A 20,490-nucleotide genomic window follows, 5' to 3' on the forward strand; every position below is an offset into this window, starting at 1 on the left:
TTTTTTTAGGTCTAGAAAAAGCTTACGATAGAGTACATCCAGTTTATCTCAGACACACTCTTGAATTCTTCGGTTTCCCACAAATTCTTATCAACACATTGTGTGCTTTATTCTTCCAGAATCAAACAAGTGTTAATATTAATGGACATTTTATGGCTGCCATACATCAAGAACGAGGACTTCGTCAAGATGATCCCTCGTCTTCACTTCTTTGCAACTTTGCTTTGGAAGGGCTACTATACCATATTATCCAAGACAGTTCAATTATCGGGTATGCTCCTCTTATTCCGGGATTTCAAGAAAGAAATGAGATATACAACTCTCCGGAAACCCTCAAAGTGTTGGCTTATGCAGATGATGTATGTGTATTGCTTCAATCTTTCAATGACTTTAATCGCGTCCAAACCCATTTATCCAACTATGATTATGTATCTAATGCTAGGCTGAATATGATTAAAATAGAGGCTCTTTCTTTGAATGGTCGACCACAGCCGGAATGGGCTCACTTCTTAGAGCAGCATCAGATTATCAAATGAGATGTGCGTTCCATGAGATTTCAGCTGAGCACTGGGTTGCCTCGCCTCGACATTGGCAAGCTAAAATAGGGTATCTTCACCTTCAATCAGGTGTTAGCTTGTCTCTGGCCAATGCTACCGCCGGACCATCTGGGACGCCCTAATCTCTCAAGAAATTTGCTTCGTGATATACATAGCCGTACTATCCGATTGACAAGCAATCTATGGAATCATATTACCACTCATGGATAGCCTATAGATAATATAGATTTTAAGCCATTGCTTGAAGCTTTTCGCAGTCCTCCTTCTGGCCTCAGTATAGTTCGAAATTGTTTCGACATCAAGTTATTCAGAAACGATTTCTCAGTTCAGCCCAATTGGCAATATCATCAACTGCTTGGAAAAGTTTTTGGAGAATAGATATGCCTTTGGAAGCTAGCTCTTTATGGTTCAGATTGGTGCATGGCAAGCTTCATTGTCAACGCACAATTACAAAGCTCTCGTCTAGATCTCAATCCGAGTATTGTATCTTCTGTTTAGTATCAACAGAGGGTCTTCATCGTTTGTTTGTGCTTTGTCCAAAGAAATGGGATATTTAGGCTCAGGTGATGCCGATCAATATTGTTGAACGGTTTCACGAATACCTTGCCGCATGTTTGGAAAATTGTCACAAGATCTTGGATGTCGATCGATATTTCAACCAACTTTTGTAATTCTTGTTTTCATTTATATAGCTTGGTAATTCGATAGTTTCATGCTTATCTTTTCTTTTTTATAGGTGCCTTTCTCTCATACTGGTATTACAAAAGCGAACGAAATACGAATCTGCCCCTGTGGGATATTTCTCTCCATTTCTGTTGGAAACGGCGCATCAAACTATTGTGAACTCATTGACGCTAACTGATTCACTTAACGCCAATCTTTACATGGATATTAAAACCATTATCCGCGACTATCACGAAAACAAAATCAATAATTTATTAACACAACATTTTTGATCAAGCTTGCGATGACGAAGGGTGGTGCGGAGCGCAATGTCGTTTTGGCGATTGAAGCTCTTTTCCCTGCACTCAAGGATTTGGATATAGGTCATCTTCGTGAATCGGAGTTTGCTGCCTCTTTCATTCATCCTCTTGTCCAAGCATTACTTTCTTGTGAAAATGACGATAAAGTTGCAAGATGTACTAACACCCTTCCAGACAATGGTACTGATGTGAATCGACGTTCAGATTACAAAGTCATGATGTATGACCAGTATCAACCTTCCTATCGAACATGTTTTAGGGGAATCAAAGGTGAAGGATCATCCGATACACTATCAATAATGAACTTCTATCGTTTGGGCGTGTTCGCCAAATTGGAAATGGTATCCAGTAACATCAACGGTGTGCTGTGCTTCCAAGCGCTTGGAACATCAATCATTTTACACAATGGTCCATACGTATTCCACCATTTATGCATTTGCAGCACTTGCAACCATTATAATACCAAAGACCAAAAGCAGTATCATGTTAATGACGAGCATTTTGGATTACCTTTATAAAATCGCCACATATCATCGTGCATTTGTAAAGCCCCAAATTCCAAATGTCAAACATTCAACATTACCGTTTGAATTTCTTTTTCAGCTATTTCAAAACTAGAGAGTAACCTTTTTCCCGCTGTTGATTTCATGCGACCTTTAACGACAGCTGCAGCTGCATGATCAACTTCATCTATTTTTGCTGCTTTATACTTCTCTAATGATCTTCCTATTTAGGCGGGACACGCAAAAAAAAAAACTTTCCTATTTGAGGGAACACACTATTTTATTTCCTTTCTTGACGGGACACACAAAACTTTAAAGCTCGAGCAGTGCAGAAATATAATGGAGACCTTCACTGTATATATTGTTACACAAACACGTGTCACGCCCAAAAAGGAAATATATTTGCATGTCCCTAGTAATTCCCCTGTTTATAGACCATGAAGACACTTTTATTTAGTGTTTCCTTTTAGGGAAACGTGCCAGTATACACTACAAGGTATTGACCGTATGAAAGCGTTCATGGTAGGAGATGTCTACACTTTATTTAGAAATTATTTGCAAATTGGCAGAAAATAAAATGATAAAAGAATGAGATATATATCAGATATTACATCAAAAGAGAGGGGAGCTTATACGAGAAAAGGAGACAAGAAAAGCGAGTAAACGCACAAACGAGGTTTTTAATAGCTTATACAAAATGCATCATGGGTTGGATCAGTCTTCGCTGGTCCAGAAACGTAAAGAAAGAAAAGAAAAGAAAAGAAAAAAGAACGGCCAAAGGAGTGGATGGGACCAAAGTTTGGCTCTTACCAAACTATTCTTCATCTAGTACTGCGATAGTTTTGCCGGTTTACTTCAAAAGTTGCTCATAATATAGCATACTTTAGGGCTAGCTAGGGGATAGCTGGGGAATAGTTGGTCATTTTGGTTCAAAGAAAAGAAAGGAGGTCAAAGAATACTTGTATAAAGATAAATGTAGTCAACACTTTATAACAAAATGAAAGGTTGTTAGAGACTTGTACTCAAAAGTATCAAGCTCATTTTATGTATTATTACATGATGTCTTTTAAACAATAAACAAAAGTGTGGTTGTTGAACGATGTGTGAATAATTTCTGTTCATGCATTTTATAAATAAATTAAAAATATTTAAACGTTTATGCAACATGTGTAGAAGGTTTTCTTTTTTGCAACATTTCGAAATGGTCAAGATTCAACAAATACCCCTACACATTCTCGACATTATTCTTCAAGACCTTCCAAAGAAAACTTTATTTCAGTGCCGAACAGTTTGCTTAAAGTGGAATTCTGTGGTTACAAAATACCTGTTTAAAGAAGTTCGTATTTCAGGCGACATAAAGGCCTTTTTTGATCTTTGGGAAGTAAAAGAAACCGCTGGTCGGATAGATCCTAGAGAATGTATAAAGGAGTTAAGCCTTGAATATATTGACCATTTATCTTTTGAAGAGTTCAAACAATTGGTCATATGTTGTCCTAACGTCAAAATGCTTCTTGTCTTTCCACGCCTATACGAAACATGTGTATCGACCTACCTACTTGAAATTGATGATGATATCAAATGGAAACTTGAGGAAATATTTGCAGACTTACCTTATCAGCCCACGTTGCATCACTACTTGAAATATAAGGACTCCATCACTAACATGTCTGTGCCCAAACATGTGACAGACCTGCAGTTCTTGCAGTCATTTCCGTCACTACAAGAACTTACACTCCCTCCACGTTTGGCCGTCTCGTCTGTGCAAGATTTCGCATTCATCTTTGATACATGCTCAAATATAGATACTTTGGATATCACTATTGAGATAGATGATGTATCCCATCCAGTACTAAATCAAGACCCTTATCCCTCTTTAACCAGTCTAACTATCGCAACTTTTCACTCGACTATACCAAGTTCACTTATACACTATATCTCAACACGATTTGTTAATCTTTCTACGTTCTATGTTTATTTTGTATATCCACACAACATTGTATCGCTTGGAGAAACTTATAGTCGCTTTTTGGATGGTCGCATAGCTCATCCCAAGTACAACTTTGTCTTTCACTTTGATGTAAACGATGGCGCTGGTAGAATTATTACAGGAATTCAAAGAGAAATAGCTCAAATGGTTACTGAATGCCTAAACGCTACCTTCAAACGTCGATCAGTGCTACCAAACGTTCGAAATTCGTTAAGAATTAGTAAGCAATCATTTACTGCCAACCGTATGTTGCTTACAACAAGCCTAACTAATCATGGGGACAAGCAAATGCACTGCCTGGTTCAGTCAGGGCTGGCATTTTCCGATCTCATTAATCAACATGTCTTATTTGAAAGTAATTTATCCCAATACCTCCACCAGCTGGCAATAGAAGGCGAGGACTCAAATATAGGACTATCTGAGAATGATTACTCATCAATAGAAAAATGCCCTCTGATTTACGAACTAACCTTTTTTCGTGTACGCCTGCAACCTTTTGAAAATCATGTCTATAGGTCAGTGAAGATACTGAATATCTCCTCAGCTCAAGTACACGTCAATTTTTTTCAAACTCTGGGTACTCGGTGTCCTCATTTGGAAGATGTTACCTTGAGTGGCATCTGTGTTATTGGTCCAGATAGTACTGATAGCCATGTAGTGATTGACTTGCAAGACGTAAAGTTAAGAAGACTCAATCTGTACTCTTTAAAGAATGGAGCTTTCATGAATGCACCGTGTTTGCTAACCATTAAGACTTTGAGAAAACATCTGCATATCAAGGTGGAAGGATGGAAAGCACTTGCAAAGATTACAGAGGAAGAAGCCGTAGAATGCCATGCACAAAAGTATAGCCGCTATTACATCTACTGCAATGATATTCAAGAGTTAACAATTCATGGCAAATTGGTGTTACTCTATTCTGATGACATTGATGAATAGTAAATCATTTCTGTAATAAATATATGCATATTCAACAACAAAGAGCTGAAAGAGTCAGGTATCCATTTTATTTACATTAAAAAACACTACATGTCATCATCATAGTCATCATCATCATCATTGTCGTCAGGTATCTTTTCGTATATATCGTTTTCAGATAAAGCACCATGACTAATATATATAGATATATGTTTATGAAAACGTTGTTCTCTGATTATTATTATTATTATTACCGTTGTAAAATATCCTCAATGGATTCCACATCAAATCGTTGTCCAACCTCATCTATTATTCTTACAAGATTGGCTATTAATATGCCACCTTGATAAGCCAGAATAGCAGGCGAACCAACCAGATCAAAGTCTATCTCAGTAGCATGTATTCTTATGAATTTGGCTAATGCATACTTCTTTGCCAAGTCAATCAGGTACTCATCTAATTTGTTACAAGCGGGTATTCTCTATATGAAAAACATCAGTAAAATCAAACCATAGCGTGTATTTCTTGCTCATTTTTACTTTGTCATAAATATGAACAATGACAGGCACAGTCTTCCATTCATTATCAATAGCTTTAAGATATTCATCTACGTTCACGTCATTAACATATCCAAACACTTTTTGTTGCTGCCGTAACAAGTGATTATTTGCCTTCATATTCCTCAACTCATTTAATCTTTTCTGTCTATACATCTTTATCACTTCTTCATCATCGTCATCATCGCTTTTATGTTCCAATATCAGTAATTTCTCTTGTCTCTTATCTTCTGCATAGGTCGTAGTCATGGGCGCTTTTGCTAATACGCGTGCATTGTATGCCGCAATCTCTCTTGCTTTTGATTCCTGTTGAATCTTTTGATAATAGTCATGATCTGCCTTTACTCCTTTTGGTCCTGTTTGAGGCCCTTCATTTCTTAATAGTTCTGGCATTATGTCTGTCTAGAACAAAACATTAGAGCAAGTTGATCAAAATAATCAATAGTTACTTGTTCCTCTTCTTCTTCTAATTCATCATCAGTTTCGGGCTCAATCCTATCTCTATCATCATGTTCTTCTAATCGAGCCTTTTGAAATTGTGCTAGTAATGCATCATCCATTTGTGCTGATGGAAAAGTTTAAAAACGAAAAAGAAAAAAGAACAAGCTTCATCAGCGGACTTTTTCTTCCAAAAAAAGGGAGAAGGACGTATTCTCCTTGGAATTATTCCCTGAACTATGTTGACTTAAAGAACAGCGGTTACACAAGCCTGCTACCCCTTTTTTATTGATCAATATCTTTTATGTTCTTTTCTCGGTGGGTTCACACATTAAAAAACATATAGGAAACTAGAAAAACTGTTGTCATTAAAACACAGAGTCCATCAAAACTCACCCGTTTCAATATATAAATGCCGTTTATGCTATCATCTCTTTTTTCTCTCTACTTTATTTTGAATAAAGATGCATGCAGTCTCATCATGCTTTTCACTTTATCTGATTCTATTACAAAACTCAAATGCAATAGTGCTCTTTTTTTTTTAAAGACGTACACCTAAGGATCTTGAAACTCTGTTGGTCAAACTAGCAATATAAATTAAAATAACCGCATTTTATCTCTTCTTTTTCAATCTGTCAAGTAGCAAGGCTGCATGCTGATTCCTTTGAAGCAAGATTTAAAGGTTCTGTAAGATACTTAGTTGCTAGATTCAAAGACTGTTTTGAACCATAAGCCGATGTAGTTGTTGAAAAGATACTTGACATGTTTAAGTCATTATTGCAATTTTATTGGCTATTTTTATCATCAGTAAATCTCAGACAAATTTGCATAAAGCATATTTTTTCTCTCTTTTTTCTTAATGGACAACGCTGTACATAATAAACGTCGAGCGAGTGAATCAGAAGCCACTGAAGCTTTGGCTCTCATCAGTGGTGGTCACTTTATGAGAGTTCCTCCTCCTTTACCTTATTTGCCTAGTGATTATCAACCTCGTCCTGATAGTCCAAGAAGGAACGTGCTGATTAGGAATAGATTGCCATCGTCTGGACAACTTCTTGCTATTGAACCTAACCGAGAAAGTAACTCAAGTGATCACTTTGAGTTAATTCCATATCGTGATTGGACTGTCATTTCGTAAATTATATAAAAGCAAGCTACTCTTTATTATTATACTTATTGTCTTTTTTAGACAAAATAGCGCCAAGGGACAAGTGGTACTGTATAATAGGGATAGTCAATCAGTCATAGTGCGAAGATCTTCACCTGATACCACACTTGGTAACCAAACATCAACAAGTACAACAGGTAATGGATCTTCAACTATGCCAGTTTCGGTAAGAATAGCACTAAAAGAGAAGAAGAATATGATTTAAAGTGTCCTTTTATTAGGACGAGGAAGAGAAATGCCCTTATTGTCACCGTACTATTCCCAGGAATGTAAGTATGATGAAAAACAAAGAGAGAAAAAAAAAGAGAAAGAGTTAACTCTTGTAGGATAATGAACCTGATTATATGGATCAAAACTACTTTCGATTACTGGCCTCATCTACCAATGTGTCTGCTGACAAGTAAACTATTCAAGGTTAAAGAAACTTTACCTAATACTCATCTTTGCTTACTAGTTCGCCTGTTCAGTCAAGGTCAAGTACATTTAGCCCAGAACCACCAAGGATCAATCCACCTATCAATTTGAATGAAAATGCGTTTAATCAGGGCTATTATTCAAAGTTCTTTGTTGAATTGAAAAGACTTGGTAAAGGATTTCGAGGAAGTGTATTTTTGTGTGAGGTAAGTATAGTATTCATGTAAAAGATGAAGCTAACTTAAAAAAAAAAGCATGTCCTAGATGGTGTCAAATTGGGTAAATATGCAGTGAAAAAGGTGGCTATTGGAAACAACCATCCTTGGCTCGTACAGATGCTTCGGGAGGTGCATTTATTGGAAAGACTGAGACACGCGAATATTGTGACATATAAGCATTCATGGCTTGAGTATTATCAACTAACTCCGTTTGGCCCTGAAGTACCGTGCTTGTTTATTTTGATGGAGTGTGCTAATGGAGGAAACCTAGAGGAATACTTTGAGCCCCTGATCACACCTATACCTGCGTCTTCAAAACAGGGGCGCAAAGAGACTAAAAGAGAAAGAATAAAGAGACAGCTTAGGCAGCAGGAGATGTTTGAGCATGAGAATGAGGCCTCTGTAGAAAAACGCTTGCTGACGTTGACAGAAATTTGGTCGCTCTTTCTGGATATTGTGCAAGGTCTTGCTCACTTGCATCAGCAGAATATTGTTCACAGGGATCTAAAGCCTCCTAATCTGTTACTTCAATATGATCAACGAGATAGAAATGGACATCATGGCATGTACATATATTAATGAAAAACAATGTACTCCCTTTCAAATAGACTGACCGTTGGCATATAGTCCACGCGTACTGATCTCTGATTTCGGAGAGTGTGAAGATCTAGAGGGTGAGTTGTCTGTGAATAATCGAACGGGAGCAACGGGCACATTGGAGTTTATGGCGCCCGAGCATGTTCAGCTTGATCCTAGAGGAAGGCATATGGTCGACTATTCACCAAAGGCAGATATGTGGTCTCTTGGCATGGTCCTGTATTACCTGTGCTATTCTCGATTGCCTTATAGCAACATTGATGATATAGACATATTAAGACAAGAGATACTGTCCTTTAAAGAGTAATATGAGTAGATCTTGAGTGACATAAGCAGACTAACAGACATGTTGATAGAGTGATCTTTCCAAAATCAAGGCTAGATATCTACAAGGACAAAGAAAATAACCCCTTATATCTAGATGCAATGAATAATCCAGAGATTGATTCTGATATACCAAATGAGTTGAAGTTGCTGATACGACTCCTTTTATCTGTAGATCCTGCAAAACGACCATCATGTAATGAGATATTGATCAAGATTAGAGAGAGAACAAACGCTTTCAGCTGGAGCGTACCTGAATCTCCATCCACTGACGGCACAGATCCTAATGGAATCATTGTGGAAGATCATGGAGATCTGAAACGCTCTGGTGCGAGCGAAGATAATGACACAAGTCGAAAGCGACATAAGAAAAATGATCAAGATGTTGCAATGGCAACTGCTGATGAAAATCTCGATTTACCAGTCGGTTTATTATTAAATTCACCAAACTCTGAACCCCAAAGGTGGATGCTTATGGATAAGCAGTACGTAAAGATACTAAAGACCGCCGTGGCGGTATTAAAGGTAAATGATAACATATTATATGCAAAAAGTAAGAGTAACATCATCTAGATTGCTTCATGCACTTATTCTTGCTCTCCATACTCTACACGACCTGTTGTGTTATATCCCATCATATTCCTTGCTACGCTTGATTTTTGGCATGAGTCCAACTCACCCAGCTTAGTCTTGTTTATATTACATGTCATATGGATCATACTTGTGACAATTTTCACTACTCACGGCCTTTGTCAAGCCTAAAACAATAAAGATGTGATATGGATCACTTTCTTAAAATTAGCAACAGTTATGTACTATCTGTTATATTTATGCCTGGCTAAATGAACCTGATTAAGCGCCCAGAAGAAAGGCATATGACCACACCTCCGTAAGGTCCGGCTGATAAATGTTGTCAGTTTTCCACGTTTATTTTCTTTTTTTCTTTTACTTTCCTTTGTATATCATTGTTTGATCAACTTTACAAGCTCTGGTGGCCACTTCAAATACCTTTATCACATGTCACTATAAAAAAAGAGCATTCGAACGAGGTAGTTTAAGCAGCTTTATTTCCACTGAGAGCTTTTCATCAAAAAATACTTATTTTGTTGTCATGTTCAACTATTCTTTTAATTAACAGCCTCTTCTAAATATTTGGAATCCTCCCAGCCTTCTATGTCAGGCGTAGAAGTAAAGAGGAAAAAAATCTCTAAACTATTTCTTTGATTCTGGTGAAAAGAAATGAATACCAGAAAGTCTTGTATGGTATACTCAAAAGTTAGCTGCTACTAGATACTTGCACCTATAGAAATGGTTAATTTTAGATGGAGTAAAATAACGGAAAAAATATCAAAGTTCAGAGAACGCAGCATAAAGATTGTTGAAATAACCGGCAATCTAAACACGATGCAGGCCTTGTAAGAGTGTTCTATAGTTTACAAATTAAATTCTCAAATGTGTACTTTACAATATATGTCACTATCTCACATACTCCCTGTGAGCAAGATGGAGGCTGACAAATGCACTTCAGCAAATATCTCAGGAACCAAGGATATATCACATACATTCGCATACCAAGACATTGTTGTGAAGAAAGCATCCACTGAAGCAGTAGGATATTGTGAATTTATCTCTGATGTAAGACATTAAACCCTTAGATACAAACTTCTCTCTAATATTGAGTTTTACTAAATAGACAATTGATGAAGGCACTGACTTCTCAACCATCAGCTTCAAGCCAATGTCAAGGTTGGTTGAGAATTTGAAGAGTGTTTGGAATTCGCGTCCACCTCCATTGCTGCAAATTTCCACTCTGAGGATGCATTCATTGACAAGCATCTGAAGCCCTTGATCAGAGCTATTATTTTGAAATAATGTACACATGATAACGTGTGCTCTCCGTAAGTAGACCTATTATTACCACTTGCATGTGTGATTTTATTGACTAATTGCTGTATTGCATTAGGAACGACACCTCTGATCCAAGTGTAGCCTCAGATTTCATGCTGGGTTTTAAAGACCGTAAAAGGAAGGTATACTCTTTCTTTGTTGAGCTTAAACGTCCGAACAAGTTGAGCAAGTATCAAACAGAAGACAACTTTTGCAAGATTCTGAAACATCTCAAGCATTCGGTTGGTCATCAAGCAAGACTTGGGATTGAAAATCCAGTGTCATTAGGCTTACACTATGAAAGTATCAGTTTTTAAAAAAAGCACTTACAACGAACCTTTCTAAATTGTGCATTTTAGGATTTCTTTGCACTTTGGTGAGAATGACGCTTGTAGAAGAAGGCGTCTACCTGCCTGTAACTATTAGCAAGTTTAGACTACCAGAGTCTAATGTTGACATGATGAATTTGCCAAGAGCTGTGGAGTGTTTGTCCTTTGTCTTGGTATGTATAGATGCATAAAGCGTTGAACTTTTTATTCACATCTTTTTTTGTAGGAGGAGGCAAAGAGCCTCAAAAAGAAATACAAAGTTAGAACTGCAGTCAAGAAGTTCACCAAGCCCTCGTTCATCACCAAATTAGTTAAAATAAAAATCAATTGAAATAGTATCCATTGGTAGGCATTAGTCAGCTGTGACAACTGTCTCTACTCTCTTGCGAAACTCGGACTCTGTTTTGATTCAGCAGCAACAATATGTTTTGAATGTATATTACTTAATCTGGATCATACCGTGCAAGCCTTATTCGCTATTGTTTATTACCATACCTCTATTGCATCCAAGGTTTTTCTTTTTATTGTTATTACATCTTCACCCACTCACTTAATCCGATAATCTATCAAAAGAGTCTATGAAGGTACGACCGACCCTTCAATTTCTATTTGCCTGAATTGAAAGTGCGAACACTGTGCTTTAAAGCACGCAATCTTTAAACGGTTTAAAAAATAGATTGATTTCACTCTTCTTTTTCCCTTATTTTACTAATCAAAAAAAGTCCCACGCTCACCATCATCATGACTAACAATAAGCCAACATCAGCTACTGCAGACTTTATCTCTGGAAAGTAAGTAACATAGATTGTATTTTTGGGGAACATACGTTTACAAAGCTAGTTTTGCTGGTATGGCACAAGTATTGGTCGGTCAACCATTAGATACGATCAAGGTGCGACTTCAGTTAGATCATGGAAAATTTAGAGGTGCTTGGGACTGTGCGGTTCAGACAATACAAAAGGAAGGCTTCTTTGCTCTTTATAAAGGTATATGCTTCGGGGGTACACAGCACCTTTACTTACAAAAAAATAGGTATGGCTAGTCCATTGGTAGGTATTGGTGCAGTGAATGCACTTTTGTTTACTGCCAACTCAACCATCAAGAACCACTTCAGCAAGGACGGCCGGCCGTTGACGTTGGACAAGATTGCTATCGCTGGCGCTGGCGCGGGTATTGTAAACAGTGTTTTAGCGTCTCCAGTAGAGATGTTGAAGATCAAATTACAAGCACAGTATGGGTCCAAAACGACGGCGATCGGACGGTATTTCACAGGGCCTCTTGACTGTGCACGCTATCTCATTCAGCGGGATGGCGTCACTCATGGACTCTTTCGAGGCTTGTGGGCTACGATTGTACGTGAAATACCAGCCTATGCTGGTTTCTACACTGGGTTTGAAATGACCAAGCGATACCTTACAGAGAATGGCAAGCGAGAAGCGACGGTTTTAGAGTTGATGGCAGCAGGTGCTACCGGTGGTGTTGGTTACTGGTTAAGTTGCTATCCCTTAGATGTAGTGAAATCAGTAGTAAGTTTTTTTTTCTTTTTTTTTTTCTTGAATGCTGACCGGTATTTTAGGTACAAAATCAAGCCGAACCACCCAAAGGCTTGTATGTGACAAGTGTGTTGAAACAAATATATAGACGAGATGGTTTGGCTGGATGGTATCGTGGTATAGCTCCTACTATATTAAGAAGGTAAGAGTAACACTATATAAACTGACTTTTTGTAACAAAGACTTTGATCAGTATTCCTGCAGCGGGGGCAACATTTACAGCCTACGAATTAAGTATGCGTGCCTTTCAAGCAAATGGCTGGTAAAGAATCGGAGTTGACCTGTCAAATTGCATAATTCACTTTTTATTTATTAAACGGTGGACAAGATATGCTTTAATCTTTCTTTTCAATATTTGTCTTGTGTTCGCAAGGCTCGTTTATGGCCTTGTTCTCCTTTAGTGCAGCAGAGCAGAGCTGTGTTAAGCGAGCAAACTTTGAGGTATCGTCGTCCTCTTGATGTTCTGTTGGAGAAGGAGGAAAAGAAGAATTGGTTGTACTAGGAGCCGATGATTTAACTTCATTTTGTACTATATATATAAAAAAAAAGCGTAAGTTTAAAAAGCCTGTACTTTATCTTTTTTTGTTTACGAGTCTGTTGAAGTAACTGATAGTGATGATAAGGAGATGGATGATTACCATTTTCTGTATTGTTATTTTCATTGTTTTCATTCGTACTTAAAGTACCATTACCGCTCACCAAAACAGGATAAGGAGAATAAATTGGTAAGACGTATTGTTGTGGCATGATCTGATCCTTTGAATAGGCAGTGGTCGTGGGTGTACCAGAGGCGCTTGAAGCAGTAGTACCAGTAGCTACGCTATAATAGGCGTCATAAGGCTGACCATACTGATTAAGATTAGGAGGATACCCAAATGCAGCAAGGCCAGGTGTAGGAGTAGCAGGGGCAGCAGCAGCTACTGATGGTGAGGCGATTGTAGATGTCGTGTTTGGACCCGTGTTTGAAGCGGCGTTGGAAGGATTGAATTCCGGCTTGATCTCCTTGGAACCATCTACTAGATAAGAACCATATGAGATCACTCCCCTCCTCTACGTTATATCACTTACCACTTGACTGCTTCTGTCTTCTTCTATAAGGTCCACGCTTGATCCCTTTTTTACGTTCCTTTCTGACCGAATTGACACAGGTATCTGCTATACCATATTTTATACAACGAGGACAAGGTCTAGCATCATCACATTTTTTACAAGCCTTTTGGCAATTGGCTAAATAGTAGAGAAATTAGGTTAATAATAAATATCATGTCGTCATCAGATAACAATTTTTTTTCTTTTTTTTTTTTTTTTCTGTGTATACACTTACTGCATGCATTTTTAACCTGCTTACGTTTGATACCATTGCCAATAGGAGCACTTGTCATATCCTGTGCGGTATGAATAGATGTAACTGAAGGAGCACTGTTAGTAGCAGTAGCAGTAGTAGTAGCGGTAGTTGTAGAAGCTGGTTGCGATTCAGCATCAGGGTAAGGAGATGGGTAAGTTGCAGTATAATAGACTGTTGTTGCTTGCATATTAGCCAATAGTTTCTTTTTATCTTTTTCCTTTAACGAGTATATTCTTTATATACTACAAAGATAGTTGAAGTATAGAGAGAAAGGGAAAGAGAGAGAGAAAGAAAAAAAGCGGCGATAGAAACTGACTCTAATTTTTTATTTTAAAAAAAGGGGGTGTGCGTGTGAGAGAGTCTATGTTTTTTCTCTTTCTTTTTTTGTTAAATTGGTTCATTTGAGCGGTTCGTTATGATTTATCAATTTCATTATTTAATGAAGAGAGTGGGTTGAACATAAGGCATTCTATATGATAGTTTTAAGACAAGTGTGTATAAAGATGATTTATTAATGACGACTAAAACATCATACATCATTCTTAAAAGAACAGAGTGACGATGATGATATGTTTGATGAAGTGATGAGGGAGTGTAACAAACTTGCGTAGCAAGAATATTCCAATAGAGAGAGAGAAACAAAAAAAAGTGTAGACTCAAACATTGTTTAAAACTTGTCCTATAGTCATTGACCAGTGCTCTTCATACTGTGTGTTCCCCAATCTTGGGATCCGATAACTGTAATCCTGACAAGGGTCTACGAATATGTATAAATTTATTAGGCAACATTTCATTACAAGTCCCCTTTCTATGGATGATTATAGTATTTAAAATAACAAACAATTTGAGTCAAAGCCTTTGTCCAAGACCACATCCTAGGGCAGCCGAAAATATCCGATCAGGAGCGGTGCCTGAAACGTGTGATATGGGACAGCGAAACGGAAGGGGGGCTTGTAAAGATTTAAATTGAAATAATTTTTGTCAGATTAATTCTTCTTCTTCTTTTATCTCTTTAACCCCCCACTCTATTATTAAAAATGGCTGGTGACGCTTCTGCTGGTGCTAAGCTCTTCAAGACTCGTTGTGCTCAATGTCACACCGTTGAAGAAGGTGGACCTCACAAGGTCGGTCCTAACCTTCACGGTCTCTTTGGCCGTAAGTCTGGTCAAGCCGCTGGCTACTCTTACACTCAAGCCAACATCGATAAGGGTGTTACTTGGGATGAACAAACCCTTAACGACGTAAGTTTTGTATTATAATTGAACAAACAGATTATCTAACGATCAATGACAATAGTACCTTGTTAACCCCAAGAAGTACATCCCTGGTACCAAGATGGCCTTTGCTGGTTTCAAGAAGGAAAAGGATCGTGCCGATGTTGTTGCTTACTTGAAGGTAAAAAACAATCATAGAGAATGAAAAGGAAAAGAGAGGGTTGCTAACACTGATCATGAACTATTATAGGAGAGCTGCTAAATTCTGTATTCTATACACTCCCACTGTTTATTAATGTATTAAAGGAACTCTTTTTAGAAATAAAGCCATCAAGTATATATAAAACGACATTTATTACAGTCACATTACTTCTATCCTTGTCTTTTAACCTTTCATAACACTTACATCATTCTGACCCTGGATGTAATTTTTTTTAGGCCTAAGTTCGGAGTTGAATTAAGAACCGTCGGATCGTCTGAAGCCAATGTTTTTTTTTTTTTCCAAAAAGATCTATTTCGATTTCTTTTCCATGTGCGGATTAAACATGTGTAAATCAAAGTCAGTTTTAAATACGGAAAATGCTGATGTTGATCTAAACAAGACATTGACAATAATAAAAGGCGTAAATAAAGATCAACAATCATGAGGAAATTATTTATTCAACATGATAAACGGTAATACGAGAGATAAGCATCGTTTGGATGCTTTATTTTTGATAATTTCATAAGTTATAGGCTAAAAGGCAATATGTCTGATTTAAAAAAAGAGGGGATATGTTTATTATAAATGTATATGTTAAAAAAAAAGGAACGGAAAGGAAGGGGGAGCGTAATTTTATTCTTCTGCTTAAAAATAATTAGTTAATATATAGATTCATAAGCAGTTTTCAAACAAAGTCACCTCTCATAGAATTTCTGTTGGTTCGCCCAGTGCTTAAATTGCTGCTCAGAGATTGTCTCTTTAAATCAATTGACATTGCCCTATTGCTTCCATTACGCTCTATTGACAAGGTTAACGTACGTTTGTTACATAACAAGGATTTACCTTTTAAGAAATCGGTAGGACCATCATAGGGACGAATTTTTGCAAGTGCATGTGTTACATTATCAATATAGGCCTTTTTAGCTATATACACGTTCAGTGTTGAGTCCTCTTTCACCCTTTAATGTCCTTACCTGTAGCTGGATGCTCAAAGATGATCAATGCACGAGTATCGGATAACCACTTAATCTTGTACCCCCCGCGCATGGATTCATAGTTCCTAAATATGTCATGTAAATGATGAGTTTTGAATGCTGGAGGAAAATCATAACAATCCAATATGGTGGTTGGTTCATCGACTGGAGGAACTTGAACTAGGAAATGTGAGCCTAGGAAACAAAAATAAAGAAGACATATACCTGTAGTGTCAAGGTAAGAATCCAAAAGACGACTGGCTCTCTTGCTTTTTCTTGCATTTGCTTTGTCATCGTCAAAGGACCCATATCTATCATATTGTCTCAAGATATTCTCCCAGTCTTCTTGAGGACATTCATTATCATATTCAGAATAGTCTTTTTTATCCTAAACTAGCATGGTCAATAATTGTTACAAGAATGGGAGATTCGACTACCAACATAATCCAAGTCATCATCTGTCAAAAAGCTATTGCGACTAAACCGGTTGCTACTTGGACGACGAGATTGCATAGAAGATCGCTTGGAAGAGAGACTAGCTTCGACTACTACATCACTAGACCTATACTTGCTTGTACTATTTCTTCTTGAACCCATGTCATCTACTGCTGGTTCTGATGATGACCAACGCTCTTGATTGTTATCTGCTGTACGTCTATGAAGAGGAACATAGGCTGACATACTGTTTCGCTTTGAGCTCATTTCTTTTTCAGGAGTTTGTTGTTGTTTATTATTTATATCCATCGAGAGACCAAAAAAAAAAGGAGTGGAACAAATGCGTATATAATAAATATATTTATATGTGTGTGTATGTGTGTGTGTGGGAGAGTAAAGACAAAAAAAAAAAAATTAATGCGGACAGAAAAATTTAAGAAAGTGAGGTCGGACTTGATCAAAGTAAAAATGGATGCCCATTTTACACTAAAAATAGTTACTTTAATGTTACTTTAATGAAAAGCAAAAAATAAAAAGAACATCGACTTTAATAGGGTGCATAATATCCGCCTCTACCGCGACTATTAAAGTATAAGAGTCAATGTTATTGCATTCATTATGACTTACCCTCGTCCACGATAACCATACACTGGTGAATGACCATAGTATGGCATATAGCCTCCTCTGAAAGCTCCACCACGACCTCTGCCTCGACCACGCGCAGAGAAACCAGGAACATTCGTACGCTTTGGACTCACTTTTAATAAGCGAGCTCTGAATAAACTATTGTCCAAGGCAACAGCTGCATTAACAAAACTTGGTTCAGCAAATTCCACGTATGCATATCTATGTAAATAAAAATGCAAATCAGTCTTTCTCTTTATTCTTTCTTTCTTTCTTACCCTTTAGGATGTCCAGTAAATTTATCACAAAGAATAGTAACTCTATTTATAGTACCACAAGATTGAAAGTGAGCCTGTAATTCTTCAGGTGAAGCACCGTAATCAACCTATGGATGATTATCTCATCAGTATATTTATCCATATAAAAGGATATTCTCCTTTTTTCTCTCTCTCTCTCTCTTTTTTCTTTTTTTTTTTTTTTTTACATTGCCAACATAAATTGAACGACTGTCAACTGCTTCTTTATCTTTTTGGAGAATATATATTCATATTATTTTTCCTTTTTTTGACAGCAACATCTTTTCCTAGACTCACCTTCTTCAGGATGCATTGACTTTTCAACTTCGGCTTGCATGTCACGAAGTTTAGCTGCCTCATTTTCCATTTCCTTAACACGTTGTTTCATAGCCTCCAGTTCCTAATCCGTCGTCAATAATTTTTTTAAATGTTTATAATTTGATTTACCTTGTCGACTTCAGAAATATCTCCAGTGTTATTGTTGTTAACAGCATCATGGTTGTTGTTATCAATGACCTTGTTGATTTCTTGATTAACTGTTGTCTTGTCAGTTTCACTCATTTTATATATAAAATACGCGATCAAATAAAAAAGAAAAAGAAAAAGTTTTCTACAGCAACACTGGGCTTTCTTTCAAATACAATGTTCGCTCCTTCAAAAATTTTTTTACTCAGATTGAAAGAGGTGATTGGTTCAAATTGGTTTTCAACGAGTAATGAAGGGGGCACGTCTTTTCTAGCGTAAAGTTGATTTCTCTTGATTCATATACAGTTTTGTGGAGACTTTAGTTCATTTTGATAGTCATAGTATCGTATGTCATTCCAAGCAGACATCTGACCATATAGTTTTGGACAACATTTCTCTCTACTTTATCATTATCCTTGTACTGATTATCCAGTGTATTAAATATGACGTATACCTTTCATCAATTCTCGCGCTTTCTGCATTTTACCCATGCTGTTTCTACGCCTAGATTTGTCAATGAATAAGCCATGGCCAACTAGTAACGACACTGATACTTAGTTTGTTGAATGTATATACTTTTGCAAAAGCTTTTTTACTGCTCCAAAAACTCTGTCAGCACGGCCTGATTTGATCGTCTTCCTCTCTACTATCTCTGAGAATAAAAGCGCAACCAAAGGCACATGGCCACACCCTTCGCGTCTATCTAACGAGCAAAGCTCACAAAAAGGTTCGCATGTAGAATGAAAGGACGTGTCGGACATTTTGAACAACAGAAAGCGCGCGCACACGCGCACAAACAGTCTCTGATATTTCATAGTTTCCTTCTTTCTTATGCGCAAACTTCCAAAATATTTCTATTCATCATTTGAACGCGTACAGAACTTGAAAGAGTACTTTGGTGATGCACTTGACTTGAGAAACAACCACGAACTTTTGACATTAGCAAAACGCATTGTGATCATTACTCCTCATGATAGAAAATGCTATTCGACAATGTGGCAAAAAGATCGTCATTACAATAAAACTATAGTACTTGAATTGAACAAAGTAAAAACACCACATAATATATCATTTTCAATTCCTGACAGAGGACAACGTTTTTGTGTTTAGTTTCTTGACGAGCTTCAATATTTTGCAGCGAGACAACAAAACTTTCTACACGTCCTCTTTGTGTCTCGTTCGCTGGTAAGTAATCTAATGAGGGAGCTTGAAACGTGTTTTACTGATCAAAAAGAAGAGTCTCACAGGAGAATGCACAAACACGGCCATGAATGAATTCAAAACGAACAAAGCATGGGCACAACTGTTTGAACAGTAAAGATATATTTAAATACAAAAGAATCTTGTCTAATATGTTCCTTATCAAAGGGTTGGTCCTAGAGCATTTGGCGAGCTTATTTTGGATCATATAGTCATCACTAGACTCTCCGGTGGCGGATATTTCCAAATTTCAGGTACAATATCATCCGTTCAAATGATGATGTAATCTTATATGATTCATACATAAGGATACCCTATAAGCCGATTGCCTAAACCCAAGATAAAGAAAAACATATTCAAGAGAAAAAGAGAAGAACCCAAAGACGAGATGATTGCCCATCCGTTCAAACGTCCTAAATTATCAAGACGACAAAAGAAAAAGTTGAAAGTAGCAGAGCAAAAAGAAGAAGAGAAGCATACAACAAAGCAGCCCATTCCAGATGAATTATTCATCAACCGTAGGTCTATTCGCTATATATTGTCTGAGATAAAGGACATCGATGGGGAAATGATGGCACAGTCTTCTGATAATGGTAAATATTGCATTGTTATTACATGGTCTAACAGTATCCTAGACAGAGGACTGAAAGAGAAAATCGTGGACTTTCTCAAGCATATCTTTCCAGAAGAGTTTTCCACTAAAAACAGAAAGGCAAGTATGCAAAGAGTGAAAGGAATCACGTTGGAGGTTATACTAAAACCATCAAACAGAGGCGATTTTTACAAAAATATCAATCTATTCATCGAATTGCTACCAGCATATATAAAAGACATCGTAGGAATAAACCTTGTCATCTGTTTAACATTATATTTCCTAGAAAAGTAAGTTCTCTTATTTTGAATATATGTCCAAATTGCCCTTACTCGCTCTTGTTAGGAGTTTGGTGGAGACGTTATGGATATGGTGCTTCCTCATGGCAAGGTAATATACAATATACTTGACTTTATATAATGAACTCATTTATTTTATAATCCCAAAAGGTGATATTGTTTATAAAGACACAGTTGAAAAACGTTTTCCCACTCGAATTCTGGGGTTCTCAACATAACTTTGATGTGGTCTGTAGAGGTATATTTATATATATATAGTCACTACAAGACAGAGACTAATACCAAGTCAACAGCTGTCAAATGCTATGTGAGTAGAAATATGTATGAAAAGCTATCCTTGAGCGAAGTGTTGCATCAGTTCAAAGTAAGTTGTTTTAATTGTCCACCTTAGTTTTCCCTCATACTTTTTTT

General features: G+C 37.1%; 12 protein-coding genes across 12 annotated transcripts; 8 read left to right on the plus strand and 4 right to left on the minus strand.

Annotated features, from left to right (window-relative positions):
* Nucleotides 1-152: 152 nt before the first annotated feature.
* RHIMIDRAFT_247685 (uncharacterized protein) lies at nt 153-536 on the plus strand (the record flags this gene model as incomplete). Its single annotated transcript, XM_023610435.1, has 1 exon — nt 153-536. The coding sequence occupies one exon, from the start codon at nt 153-155 to the stop codon at nt 534-536; it is 384 nt and encodes a 127-aa protein (XP_023462232.1).
* A 988-nt stretch (nt 537-1,524) lies between these two features.
* Nucleotides 1,525-2,058, plus strand: RHIMIDRAFT_241541 (uncharacterized protein; the record flags this gene model as incomplete). The annotated part of the gene is made up of 1 exon (XM_023609606.1): nt 1,525-2,058. One exon carries the CDS (start codon nt 1,525-1,527, stop codon nt 2,056-2,058), a length of 534 nt encoding a protein of 177 aa, XP_023462233.1.
* Nucleotides 2,059-3,208: 1,150 nt separating this feature from the next.
* On the plus strand, nt 3,209-4,969 carry RHIMIDRAFT_247687 (uncharacterized protein; the record flags this gene model as incomplete). Its single annotated transcript, XM_023610436.1, has 1 exon — nt 3,209-4,969. One exon carries the CDS (start codon nt 3,209-3,211, stop codon nt 4,967-4,969), a length of 1,761 nt encoding a protein of 586 aa, XP_023462234.1.
* A 43-nt stretch (nt 4,970-5,012) lies between these two features.
* On the minus strand, nt 5,013-6,130 carry RHIMIDRAFT_73625 (thioredoxin-like protein). Its single transcript, XM_023615623.1, has 4 exons — nt 5,955-6,130; nt 5,488-5,903; nt 5,203-5,429; nt 5,013-5,140 (listed from the first exon to the last, which is right to left on the minus strand). Exons 2-4 carry the CDS (start codon nt 5,896-5,898, stop codon nt 5,056-5,058), a joined length of 723 nt encoding a protein of 240 aa, XP_023462235.1. The 5' UTR covers nt 5,899-5,903; nt 5,955-6,130; the 3' UTR covers nt 5,013-5,055.
* Nucleotides 6,131-6,782: 652 nt separating this feature from the next.
* Nucleotides 6,783-9,541, plus strand: RHIMIDRAFT_268703 (kinase-like protein). The gene is made up of 9 exons (XM_023612083.1): nt 6,783-7,077; nt 7,133-7,277; nt 7,333-7,380; nt 7,438-7,511; nt 7,566-7,731; nt 7,780-8,309; nt 8,371-8,643; nt 8,697-9,189; nt 9,238-9,541. The coding sequence occupies exons 1-9, from the start codon at nt 6,803-6,805 to the stop codon at nt 9,424-9,426; spliced, it is 2,193 nt and encodes a 730-aa protein (XP_023462236.1). The 5' UTR covers nt 6,783-6,802; the 3' UTR covers nt 9,427-9,541.
* A 1,123-nt stretch (nt 9,542-10,664) lies between these two features.
* RHIMIDRAFT_241546 (uncharacterized protein) lies at nt 10,665-11,211 on the plus strand (the record flags this gene model as incomplete). The annotated part of the gene is made up of 3 exons (XM_023609607.1): nt 10,665-10,854; nt 10,911-11,053; nt 11,107-11,211. 3 exons carry the CDS (start codon nt 10,665-10,667, stop codon nt 11,209-11,211), a joined length of 438 nt encoding a protein of 145 aa, XP_023462237.1.
* Nucleotides 11,212-11,621: 410 nt separating this feature from the next.
* Nucleotides 11,622-12,699, plus strand: RHIMIDRAFT_247690 (mitochondrial carrier; the record flags this gene model as incomplete). Its single annotated transcript, XM_023610437.1, has 6 exons — nt 11,622-11,671; nt 11,721-11,866; nt 11,913-12,406; nt 12,457-12,488; nt 12,522-12,575; nt 12,627-12,699. 6 exons carry the CDS (start codon nt 11,622-11,624, stop codon nt 12,697-12,699), a joined length of 849 nt encoding a protein of 282 aa, XP_023462238.1.
* RHIMIDRAFT_73681 (uncharacterized protein) lies at nt 12,633-14,069 on the minus strand. Its single transcript, XM_023615625.1, has 4 exons — nt 13,758-14,069; nt 13,502-13,660; nt 13,024-13,446; nt 12,633-12,962 (listed from the first exon to the last, which is right to left on the minus strand). Exons 1-4 carry the CDS (start codon nt 13,963-13,965, stop codon nt 12,769-12,771), a joined length of 984 nt encoding a protein of 327 aa, XP_023462239.1. The 5' UTR covers nt 13,966-14,069; the 3' UTR covers nt 12,633-12,768.
* Nucleotides 14,070-14,815: 746 nt separating this feature from the next.
* Nucleotides 14,816-15,254, plus strand: RHIMIDRAFT_286388 (cytochrome c; the record flags this gene model as incomplete). The annotated part of the gene is made up of 3 exons (XM_023613377.1): nt 14,816-15,019; nt 15,075-15,173; nt 15,243-15,254. 3 exons carry the CDS (start codon nt 14,816-14,818, stop codon nt 15,252-15,254), a joined length of 315 nt encoding a protein of 104 aa, XP_023462240.1.
* A 479-nt stretch (nt 15,255-15,733) lies between these two features.
* Nucleotides 15,734-16,993, minus strand: RHIMIDRAFT_73743 (uncharacterized protein). Its single transcript, XM_023615626.1, has 6 exons — nt 16,606-16,993; nt 16,394-16,556; nt 16,169-16,342; nt 16,038-16,118; nt 15,894-15,992; nt 15,734-15,835 (listed from the first exon to the last, which is right to left on the minus strand). The coding sequence occupies exons 1-6, from the start codon at nt 16,624-16,626 to the stop codon at nt 15,828-15,830; spliced, it is 546 nt and encodes a 181-aa protein (XP_023462241.1). The 5' UTR covers nt 16,627-16,993; the 3' UTR covers nt 15,734-15,827.
* Nucleotides 16,994-17,226: 233 nt separating this feature from the next.
* Nucleotides 17,227-17,923, minus strand: RHIMIDRAFT_207937 (RNA-binding domain-containing protein; the record flags this gene model as incomplete). Its single annotated transcript, XM_023607016.1, has 4 exons — nt 17,227-17,449; nt 17,506-17,612; nt 17,712-17,752; nt 17,821-17,923. Coding segments are annotated over 4 exons (474 nt in total), but the record flags the coding sequence as incomplete, so codon positions are not given.
* An 896-nt stretch (nt 17,924-18,819) lies between these two features.
* Nucleotides 18,820-20,470, plus strand: RHIMIDRAFT_241552 (uncharacterized protein; the record flags this gene model as incomplete). Its single annotated transcript, XM_023609608.1, has 10 exons — nt 18,820-19,035; nt 19,099-19,173; nt 19,223-19,302; nt 19,357-19,442; nt 19,497-19,781; nt 19,824-19,915; nt 19,960-20,070; nt 20,126-20,170; nt 20,230-20,317; nt 20,373-20,470. 10 exons carry the CDS (start codon nt 18,820-18,822, stop codon nt 20,468-20,470), a joined length of 1,176 nt encoding a protein of 391 aa, XP_023462243.1.
* Between the last annotated feature and the right edge of the window lie 20 nt (nt 20,471-20,490).

The sequence above is a fragment of the Rhizopus microsporus genome, assembly GCF_002708625.1.
Source record: "Rhizopus microsporus ATCC 52813 unplaced genomic scaffold scaffold_23, whole genome shotgun sequence".
NCBI lineage: Eukaryota > Fungi > Mucoromycota > Mucoromycetes > Mucorales > Rhizopodaceae > Rhizopus > Rhizopus microsporus.